The sequence below is a fragment of the Sinocyclocheilus rhinocerous genome, unplaced genomic scaffold (assembly GCF_001515625.1).
Source record: "Sinocyclocheilus rhinocerous isolate Xijiao unplaced genomic scaffold, SAMN03320098_v1.1 scaffold278, whole genome shotgun sequence".
In the NCBI taxonomy this organism is placed as follows: Eukaryota; Metazoa; Chordata; class Actinopteri; order Cypriniformes; family Cyprinidae; genus Sinocyclocheilus; species Sinocyclocheilus rhinocerous.
This window is the reverse complement of record NW_015664178.1, coordinates 725,898-738,057: the sequence shown is the minus strand read 5'-3', so window position 1 is coordinate 738,057 and position 12,160 is coordinate 725,898. Positions and strand designations below refer to the sequence as shown.

The following is a 12,160-nucleotide window of genomic DNA, read 5'->3' as shown; positions in this document are numbered from 1 at the left end:
CTACAATACTACAGCGAGAATAAAAGTTATGCTTTCTTTCTTTGCGTGAACATTTGGGCGGCTTTATGCAAATCTTCCCACATAGTGAGGTAGGTATGTGGGGGCGTGTTCGAACGAGCCGTTTTAGGTAGGTGTGGCTAACTCTTAACTTTTATAAAGAATATCTCTTTGGATTTGAGACTTTAGTCTTTGCAACTTTACAGATCTTCTTTATGCACCAAGAGCTTGTAACACTCTAAAGAGAAAGGAAAAAATGAAATCGCATCATATGACCCCTTTAAAACAATCCCAGACCGTTGGCGGGCGGCTCGCGACTGCAGCAAACTGGAACAGTCCATTTGTAAAAAGCCGGAGGGGGAGGGTCTCTCATGACTGACTTCACATTGGATGCACGGGTACACAATCGGTGCACGCCTGCAAACACTGACTGCCCCTACAACGACCGATGGACCCTAAATCATGAGCACTTAACCTGTTTGGGTTTTTTTCTCCTCCGAACCAGTTCGGTTTGTTCTGCCGCCGCTTATTGTCTACTGTATCTTTATTAAACTCTGACAGCCAACTTCCGATCTCACCGGTCTCCTCACCGTCTGTCTGCCAGTGTGTGTGTGTGTGTGTGGACGGCGCGAGGGGAGGGTAGCCTGAGATCGCCTCGTCTGTGCTTGACAACTGTCACTCTGTCCCCAGGTCCACGGTTTATCTGAAGACATGCTGGAGAAACTCGATCTCGAGGATGAAGGTAAGCCTCTGCGGGTAATATATGTCTCTCGCGTCGTGAATGTTACGATCTGCCTTCGTTTTCTGAACCGGCTGCCTCAGCAAATTCTCAGTCTTGACATTGTGATGTTCCTTGCTGATTTATTTAGTCCTCACACTTCCAGGGATAGTCTATTTTAATCTCATTCATAATCTAACCCGGGTATAATCACGCGATGCGGATTTTCCTCTTGTCAGATGGTCGGTCATTTTGGGGCACAATGGTGTGGCGTTTTTATACAAGATGTCGATTTCACATCGAGCTGCTTGGTAGGAATCACTGGAGATCCCAGTAATGTATCGGGATCCCCATTCGTCATTTCTAACCTGTTGGGTGTACATGCGTCAGATGATGCTATTGGCTGGAGAGCCTCTCACCCACGTCAAGGAGTCCCTCAGGGGGTGAGGGTAATGCCCAATTATGTTTATTCCTTTTGCAGTTACAGATATTGATCACATATTGATCACTTAAAGGATGTGAATGTTTGAAGTGGGGGAAGTCAGTCAGTGTTTAATAATGCACAAACTTTTAATCTGATGCAGGATATAATAAAAAATACAGTGGAACAGTAATATTTTGATATATTATTACAATTTAATATAGCTATTTTCTATTTTAATATATTTTAAAATGTAATTTATTTTTATGATGGCAACACTGAATTTTCAGCATTATTACTCCAGTCTTCAGTGTCACATAATCATTCAGAAATCATTCTAATATGCTGATTTGGTGCTCAAGAAACATATATTTTTTTATTATTATTGGTGTTGAAAACAGTTGTGCTGCTTAATAACAACATTTATTTAAAATATCTGCTTTAACAATGTAAAAGGTAATGTAAAAGTATATCTTGGTGTCATTTAAGCCTCAAGTGTTGCTTGTGTTACGCAGAATAATCTTTATTAATGTGATACCTGATTGTAATGTTTTTTTTTTTAAGTAGCTTATTGCTGCAGTTTTAATAAACAATTAGTCCATGATTATAACTAGACTTAACAAGGAAGGAATGCAGTGCGACAGAGTATGAAGCAGCCCTGAAACTGTTTTCAGAGCTGACATTTTCCTCTGAAGTGCTTTCGCGTCAGGCAAGGTTTTCCCAGCAATATGAGGCGAGCAGCATACCACACTGATCTGGCAGTGCAAGTCTTATTGTTTATAAAGGCTTTTGCTGCTGTTCTTTTAACTGTTGTACCTTTTAGGGGAAACAGAGAGCAGGTCGTGCAGGCTGCAGATCTGCACTCTCATGCTGAGGTTGAGGGTTGTCCCCAAGGTATCACCAGTGACGGTGAAGTCCTCAAAACCCTCTCTCACGCTTTCACCTCTCACAGATGTCTGTCTCTGAACTGTAAAATCCCTGGTTGGTGTTTTTGGTTATGCTGACAGTGGCTGGTTTGGAAGAGCCCAAAATGTATTATGAATTTTTGATCTCAGTAAAACGATAGATGTTCAGAGTTTTTAGATGAGGTTGTGTTGGTGTACTCTTCTGCTCTGACCGAAAAGATCATATTTTAAGTTATAATTTACTGAAAATTGCCTTTGATTCAGATCAATTCAGTTCTCTAGTTCAACTCACTCAATAAACAGGTCTCTTTTTTTTACACACAAACCAGTGATATTTTAGTATTATTTATATACTATTATAGAATGAAATAAATATTTTGAATTTTATTTTTATATTTTTGCTTTAATTTTAGTGTAAGTTTTAGTAATTTTGTTATGTGCTTTTGTTATTTTTATTAGCTTTTGTTTTTAATATTTCTATTTAGCTAGTTTATTATTACTTCAGCTTTAGTTTTAATAATTTTAGTACTTTAATTTGAACTAAGGCAGCATTCGTAATATTTAAGATTTTTACATTCAAGTTTTTCATCTAATATTTATATATTTTTTCAGATTTATTTCAAATACCAAAAATGATTTTTAATTGTTTTCATTTTAGTTTATTCAAACAAAGCTATCAAATACTTTGAATATAGTGCATGACTTGTATGGTCTACTACTTTGATGATACTTTTTATGGTGTGTCTATGTCCATTTTGAAGCTTTTAAATCCCCAGTCCCCATGCATTGAAATTGCACAAAAAAGAGCAATTTTTGGATGATCATATTGTAATTATTTTTGCAGGCTAATGTAATAATGAATAATATAGGGCTGTACGATTAATCGAATGTGATTGTCATGCGCATCTTGTCAGTAAAGCCGGTTCTGTAATCAGTAGTAAATCTCCAGCACATGCTTTCAGATGGAGCAACATTTACTACACAGAGCCGTAGTTCACTGACAAGCTACGCAAAATCGCATTCATAATCGCAGACGATTTAATTGCGCGATTATGAAATCGTTCTGCGATTATAAAAGCTGTTTAGTTAAATCTTCTGTTTATTCAGCAACAGCTATAGGGATTTCCTGGATTTCTTTTGCAAGTCATATTTGGTAATCGTCACACATTTAAATCGATTTTCAACTGGCTCGCGGTTAATCGTTACATCCCAAATGTTTTCTGAAGTATTAATAGCATGTGCTAGTTTTTGAAGCATCATCATTAAATGATGTCTGAAGGCATTGTTTTGAAGTATGCGGTCGTAAAGCGTTCCAGCGCGGCCTGGCATGTTGATGTAATAGCAAGTGAAAACCAAAGTGTTTTCAACAAATAAAAGTTTCATTCTGCAGTAATTCAGTTCTTTGAATAGCCATGGTGGACATCAGCCAAAGTGTCATGCCTCTGATTGTGGTAGATCCAAACATTCAGACTTTATATATATATATATATATACAAAAATTATGATTTGCACAAATCCCGCAATGGAATTTGTGTATTGTTGTTCTTGTAATGAAGAAAAATACTTACGTTTGCAATTGGTCAGTGCAACAGTAGGGTTTCGGAAGTAAAAATCCCATTCATTTTGTCCATTAGGGAATTGATTTTTTATGTATTTTAAAGGTTTTTACATATAAACCTTTAAAAACAGACTTCCCGTGAGCTGTGATGTTGTTAATGATATGTGCTTCTGTTGAAGCAATCAGCCCACATTATTTCAAATAAATTTTTAAATAATCATGTTTACCAATGGAATTGCTGGTGAAAAACTACATTACCCATGATTCTACAAAAAATCTCCACCAATCAGAGAATCAAAACAAACAAATCATGCCAAAGGAACTCTTTATCTCCTGAAGCCTTGTGCATGACGCAGTCGCGTCAATACCCACGTACCTACGTATTTTTTGTTTAATTTCAAATACTTTTTTGCTTCATATTATGATTCAACTCATAGCTGGTTGCTTTGGTTTATAGCTTAAAACGCTTTAACAAACACTTTTTAAAAATGTGTAGGGGAAAAATACTTCCGGAAACCAAGGCTGCTGAAAAAGTGGGCGGGGACTGTTGCACTCTAAATATAGCCCCGCCCCCAAACTCATGTAATTGGTTGAGCCTGTTGCTATAACAGACAGGTCTGAATGTTCTTTTGTGTGTTTTTTTTTTTTAAAGCTCCACAGTGTTTTCACTCTTTGCAGAGTTGTTTTGCATATACTTTACATTGTCTTAGCATATTAAAATATGTTAACTTCTCACAAAGTACATATTGTCTCAGCTGCAAGCTTTTCTGCGTTTATTTTTGAATTCCCTCAGTACAGTTTCCTCGAGCAGCAGCAGCAGCAGCAGCTGGACTGTCCTATTTTAATCGTTTCCCTGAGCTAATACTAGACCTACTGCAGGACTATTCTTTGATGATGGTGAGAAATACTTTGAACACCAGGCTTTTATTAACCTCATCACACTGAATGAGCCAGCACGCATTGCACTGTCTGCTATTTGTGGCCTAGCATCGTAAAAGAAATGTTAAGGTCAATCACTTGCTGAAAATACACCGTAGTTGGACAGGGTTGTGAGTCAGATTTCTGTCCGTACTACTTTTTTGGGACCCTTCCGTTGGGGTACCTAGCACAGTAGTCCGGTACCTAACGGGAAGAGCTAGACTCACTGCAGAATGTTGATTGGTTGACAGAGAATCGTCACTAGCGCGTGCTACAAGGGGAGTGACAACACAAGGGGAACGAAGCGTCTCCTTCAGTCATTCTGCCATGCTGCTCATGTGTGTTGGGCTTGTTTACGTCAGAGTGCGCAAACACAAATAATATAACAGTGTATTTTAGAATTGTATATTTTCAAACACAAACACACAGACAATGTCGCGCTTTCTTCTTTGCACGAGAATGACGTTGATCGTTACTTTCCGGCATACACCACGCCTATCAAGTAAGGGTACTGTTGGCGATGGAAAAGCAAGCTGGATTAGGGTGTACCGCACTGAATCGTACCATACTGTACTGTACTGAACCGTACCGCTCTGTGGAAACGAGCCATTACTGTCAATAAGATCTGCTTTCTTCACTAGGCCTTTTGATCGATGTTTGCTGAAACAGTCAGGCTAGGTGTCTATAGACTATGGGGGCAGATGCGCCCGAGTCCTCCTAGATTGCACATACAGCCTTGCGACAAAAAGATTTCAGTGGTGTTTTTAGTCTAGAAAGCTTCTGAAGAAACAGTTCAGCGTCTAAGAATACTACTGTAAGAATTACCATGGCAACTGGGGACATTAGGCAGGATGCTGCTGAAAGGAACAACAAGAGAGACATCAGAGTCCACAGTTCAGTGGGTTCATGTCACCCATTTGTGTCATTCTGCCAGATCTACTACAGTGTTTTTAGTTTGTTTTGTTTTTGCTAGGGATTTTCCAGAAAATATTTGAATAATTTACTTTGGCGTCAGTACACAATTTTAAAAGCCCTGACATTATTATTAGTTTAAATGATAATAAAATTGATTATTATTATTATTATTATTATTATTATTATTATTATTATTACTATTGTTATTATTATTATTATTGTTATTGTTATCTGTAACAGTTAATATTTTCTTTACATGGTTTATTAAATATGAGTATCATATTATAAAGATAATATACATAAAATAATAATAGTAATAATAATGTATTACTATTATTATTTTATGTACAGTACATTTTATCTTTATAATAATATTTTATATTTCTTTACCCAGTATAAATGTATGAAGTATCATATAATCATATTATTAATAATAACAATAATAAATTATATTATTATTAATACTTAATATAAGTTAATATACCTAATACATTTATACTGTCTAAATATTTATTATTATTGTTATTGTTATCTGTAACAGTTAATATTTTCTTTACATGGTTTATTAAATATGAGTATCATATTATAAAGATAATATACATAAAATAATAATAGTAATAATAATGTATTACTATTATTATTTTATGTACAGTACATTTTATCTTTATAATAATATTTTATATTTCTTTACCCAGTATAAATGTATGAAGTATCATATAATCATATTATTAATAATAACAATAATAAATTATATTATTATTAATACTTAATATAAGTTAATATACTTAATACATTTATACTGTCTAAATATTAAGAGTCTTTTTATATTAAGTATCATATTATAAAGGTAACATACACATTAATAATAATAAATGATCATTGTGTATTAACAATATTATATTTATTATATAAATATATAGTGAATATATTTTATATTTATTAATTTTTACAATTTATTTATACAGTATAAATGTATTAAGTATCATATAATCATATTAATAAGAATAATACATTTCTTAATTTAATTTCTTAATTGAACTTTTTAAAATTTAATTTAATTTAATTTTTTTAGAAAAAAATAATTTCTTAATTTAAATTTATATATTAAATGTAAAAAGAATATTTTCTTTACACAGTATAAATTTATTATAATATTGTCATTAATAATAATAATAAGAAAACATTATGATGTTTATTATTTTTATTATTATATTTAATGTACTTTAAAAAAATAATATTACTCTTAATGTTTTCCTCACACAGGATAAATGGGTCTTTACACATTAAATTATATAGCTGCCATCATATTTTAGGAAAGGCGTTCTTCATAAGTGGATCATTTTATTGGGGCCCTTGACGTCAAAAAGTATGAAAACTAAGTGAACAGATGACTGTCAGAACAGATGAAAAAATGTTTAGTAACTAGTTCTAATTTGAATACAATTATTACTTTTATTTGAATTGTTTTGAAATGTGTAAGAAAATTCTTGTATTTTATCACAGCAGTTATTTTCAGCCTGCTTTTTTTTTATGTACACCGAGTAAGGAATATTGTTTTTCCGAAACTTGTTCAGCTTAATGTTTATTAATTCATTTAAATAATAAAACACACTTTCATTATGAATGCATCAGTTCCTCAGCCTTCTCGCAGTGTGCTAGTGCTTAACAACAACTTGTTGACATGTACTTACGTCTCACTTTGCTTTCAAATTGACTGAGTTTTCATTTATTGGTGTCATTTACAGCTGTTGAACAATCTGAGAGCGACATTTACATGCGGTTTATGAAGTCACATAAGTGCTATGACATCGTCCCTACCAGCTCCAAGCTCGTGGTCTTTGACACAACACTGCAGGTAAGCGCTCTGTGGATGTGTTTATGTCACTGATAACAAATCTATGTCAGACATGTTTACCATGACTCACAAAATACTCATTCCGCAAAGTTAATTAATGTTTTCTTCTTTTTTTTTCGTTAAGGGGCGTATTACTATTATTATAACTCATCATACTAAAAGTACACTGTAAAAAAAATAAATAATAATTTTCAATGTTGTAAATGGGACAAGTTTATTGGAGTATGTTTTACAAAAAAAATACTGTTTCAATTTTCCTACTTAAAAATGTAATGTTTAATTTAATGTGTTACTTGCCATTTCTTTGTAATTATTTGTGAAATTTATTAGCAATTTCTGAGTGAAAATTGTCTCTACACCAGTGTATTACACTTCTGTAACATGTCCCATTATTTTATCTAAATAAATAAAAAATAAAATTCTACAAATGATTTTAGACATAACAATATTATAATGTACAATATGAAAAATAGATATTAATTTTGAAATTCACTATATTTAATATATTTTAATATTTAATTTGTAGTTATGCTTATAGGAAACAAGTCCTGAATCAAAATTTGGCCCCTTTTTGCATGTCATGTATTTCATTAAAATTACTTCAGAACTTACTTGCTTTCCATAGAGATAATTGTATTTGTATATATATATTACAAATGGTCCTATTTTAAAGTAACATATTTAATGTATTATTTGGTTAGTTACGTTTTCCATAATAGCCTTTAATTATTAAGTGAAAAATACAAAGCTTACTTGAAATTTACTAGCAATTTCTGCGTGTGATTTTTTTTTTTTTAGACAGCAATATTATAATGTACAGCATGAAAAATGGATATTCATTTTGAAATTTGCTAAAGATTATATTAAACAATTGTATTGAAATAATGAATGTTTTTAACTTTGAGGGATCTTATCTATGCACAATCAGCTTGTAACACTCCAAAGAGAAAGGAAAACTTGAAATCGCATCATATGACCCCTTTAATAAATATAAAAATCTCTAATATTAGCAGATATGAATATATTATGCATCCTTACTTGTGTTATTTTATTTAGTAATTTTCAATCTGTATTCCATCTCCGTTTCATCTGTTATTGCATGAATGTTTTCTGTTGTTCTCTTCAGCTGATCACATGACCTCTCATTCAAAATGCTGCAGCTTTTAGAAAGGAGGCAGTTTCACATCCCTAACCTTGCTTCACTCGTCCCGTTTGTCTCTCACTGTCTCTTCCTATCTTCATATGTCTTGTTTCTTTTCCCAAAGGTTTGTTATACCACATATTGATGTTTTTGTCGGCTGTTCTCCCAGCGCTTTACACGTATCACGTACTGTGTGATCAGCACATATGTTTCCAGTCTAATCCGGTATTGCACATGCTGTCATAAACCCCTCCATCAGCATCAGTACGATCTGCTTGTAAAGTTCAATAGAGGTGCAGGGACCCACGGGGTCGATACGTGTAAATATTTGATAAATCCTAGATGAATGGTCTTCTTGCTGCTGTTGTTTTGGACAGAAGAAGCCTATGTTCCTGATCACTGACTCACAGCAGTGATATACTAGCCTCAGCCCCACCGCCCATACATCAGAAAGGCCAGCCTTGGGGAATGTCTCATTATGTTCCTTGCTATGACTCGATTAATGTTTAATCATCTCAGATTGGGCTGGAACATCACCCAAGAAAAGAGGCTCACATGATTTATTTAAGAGCGCCCGTGAGACGCCATGATTAATGCTTTGTTTGGCTTCATGGCAGTATTGACAGTGTTTGAAAGGATCCTCCTTGGTGGAATTTACTCCAAGATGAGGAAGGCTTTGCACTCAACTTTAGCTGGTACTAATAATTGCAACATTTTAAGTATTCCCCAGGATTATATATGGTTTCCATTAATTGGATTTGGATTTACGCCTGTTGTAATCAATGACATGCCAGCCAAAGTGCAGAACCAAAGACTATAGAATACCCAAGACGTGTCACTCGTATAGTTTTGAATGGGGAAAAATGCAACACTCAATATGGCCGCTCTATCGAACGAAGCCCCGCCTTCTGAGCAAAAGAGCCAATCGCTAATCGGTAAAGTCAGCGCGTCACTGCAGCTGCCGTTAGAAGTCCCGGTTGCTATAGAAACAGTCAGCGTTCTGAGACATGCACTTAGGACTGTGCATGCGTGCATGATTTCAAATATGAAATTTAATCGTAAGCTTAGTGAACAGTTTTGGAGAATTTGATGTTTCCCCATTCAAAGAGATAGGAACTGCACTTGCATGCCCGAGAGGCGTTTCAAAGATGGCCACCGAGTGACATGACTTTAGAGTGACAAGACTAAAGGGACTTTGGCAGAACAGAGTTTTGTTAAAGGCTTGGAATGAAATACTCACTCTGCAGGTCCATACAGGCCTGGTCGCCCACCATGCAGGTTATGTGCATGTTTTGAACTAGTTATCATGCCGTGCAGTAGAAGGTACATTGCGAGGAGATATTTATGCTTAAAGATAAGGGAAGAAATCCTTAAATCCTGCAGTGTGGCCCCTAGTATATATTTCAGCTTTTCTAAAATTGTTTCAGAATTGATTTGCTTTCCATAGAGGTAATTGCTTTGACCAATTTTTATTTATTTATTTATTTTTTATAGATATTCCTATTTTTCAAGTAATGTATTTAATGCATTATTTGTAGGGATGCACCAAAATTTCGGTTTTTGGCCGAAACAGAAAAACGTCTGAAAATATGAGCTGAAAATATATACAGGTTTCACTCTCCCTCTAGTTGTCGTCACTGTGCGGTGTGACGCTCCGTTCAATATTCCGCTCTGTGAATGTGCATTCCGTTGAGTTGCTCACGCTCCACTCGTGTACCGCTCATGCTCACCGGAAAAGCAAAGTCTCAAATAACATGCCGACAGGAAATTTCTATGTAGTATACTTGTACAGCTGTACTGGGCATCGCGGGTAAAAATGACGCTACCCTCTCGTGACGCTATGCTCTGCTCACATGCTCTGATAACAATAGCTTTGTTAGGACTATACATTATTTGGATAATTAAACAGAAATCAGTTAAATCTGATTCTGTTGCATAGAACTGAATAAAAATAATATATTGATATTTGAAATTAATATATTTTCTGTTTATTGTTTTACTTTCAATAAAAGTGTGGTTATTTTATTGGCTTGTATTTTTTTAAATTCAGTATTATTAAAATTGAGTTAAATTAAAATGTCTTACAAAATTATTTTATATTATTTAATAAAATAATAAATAATTATTAAAAAAGCATTTTCCATTTCAGTTTCCGGCCAAGTGTGTTCAGAATTTTCGGTTTCTGCCCAGAATTTTCATTTTCGGTGCATCCCTAATTATTTGGATAATTACATTTTTAAATAATAGCGTTTAATTGTTAAAGGAAAATTGTTAAATGCATTGTGGATACTATCATTAATTAATTATTATATGTATTATTATAATAATAAGTAGTAGTAATAGTAGTATTAATACTAATACTATTATTATTGCTGTTGTTAGTATTAGTAGTATTGTTAAATTCATTGAGAATATTTTAATAATAATAAAAATAATAAATATTATGATTTAACACTGTTATTTAAACATACACATTGCATATGTTATTGCATCAGAAAGAAGAAATACAAAATAATTAAAAACTCAGGATATTGTTTATTGGCCACTTGAACATTTAAAATGAATCAGTATTGCTTTATACAAAAGCAATATCCGTTTATTTCCCATATGAAATTTCTCATAAATTCCCCTGGTAAAGGTATTTTGCTTGTGGCTGAATGCTTAGACAGGTATGCATAACATGGGTTTTGTTGAAAACCAACATTTACTGTGGAGGGTCTTCAAAGGTGTAATTACACGCCGTACTTGTGTGAACAGTGCCCTCTTCTTGTCACTGCTGGTGCAAAAAAAAAATTGATGTGAACTTTTTAGGTAAAAAAGGCCTTTTTTGCCTTGGTGGCCAATGGGGTGCGAGCCGCCCCTCTCTGGGAGACCAAGAAACAGAGTTTTGTGGGTGAGTATGTTCTGATAATGAATCCAAAAAATGGCACTGTTTGATATGATAACAAAGACCCTTTTTTGAAAGAACAAGCACCTGATTTTTGATGGTAGAAGTTGTTTTACAGTAGGTATCAAAATTCTTCGTACCCTTTGGTTACTGTCGTCTTATCAGTTTCCAAGAGTGTTTTCCTTATCTGCGTTTTCTTAAACCGAGGCTTGTAAGTGGAGCTGCTCTTTGGCAGACTCTCTAAGGGAGTGTAACGTATACGTCCAGATCTCTCTGGCCTAGAAGAGATTCAGACTGGCGATGCTCCTTCCTGTCACCCTCTACACACTCCGCAGTCCTCTGATACAGAATCGTATCTGTTACCATGACAAAATTCACTCCAAATAGAAGTGTGTGCTGACCAGAGTCGCAGCGTTTGCCTCTGGCTCCACAAAAATAAATGAAATAATGATTTCTTTAAGTTAAAAATAACATGGCGGAAATATTTTATATAATTTATTAAAATTTTTAGGGTTTATATTTTTATTTTATTATTTATTTTATTTAATGTTTTTTAATGTTTTTGAAAGACGTTTTATGCTCACCAAGGCAGCATTTATTTGATCAAAAGACAGCAATATTGTGAAATATTATTACAGTTTAAAATACCTTTTTTCTATTTTCATATATTTTAAAATGTAATTTATTCCTGTGATGCAAAGCTGAATTTTCAGCATCATTACTCCGGTCTTCAGTGTCACATGATCCTTCCAAATCATTGCAATGTTGATTTGGTGCTCAAGAAACATTTCTTATTATTATCAATGCTGAAAACAGTTGCGCTGCTTAATATTTTTTTGTGCGAA

At 34.0% G+C, this 12,160-nt stretch overlaps 1 protein-coding gene across 6 annotated transcripts in view; it reads left to right on the top strand.

The window, feature by feature from the left end:
* prkag2a (protein kinase, AMP-activated, gamma 2 non-catalytic subunit a) overlaps positions 1 to 12,160 on the top strand; it is a 59,735-nt gene that overhangs the window by 32,328 nt on the left and 15,247 nt on the right. For 3 of the 6 annotated variants that reach the window (XM_016540296.1, XM_016540295.1, XM_016540297.1), the window contains 3 exons: positions 688 to 739; positions 7,178 to 7,287; positions 11,240 to 11,321. In XM_016540296.1, coding sequence (XP_016395782.1) covers positions 688 to 739; positions 7,178 to 7,287; positions 11,240 to 11,321 — 244 coding nt within the window. The other 3 variants (XM_016540298.1, XM_016540300.1, XM_016540299.1) reach the window with 3 other exon arrangements.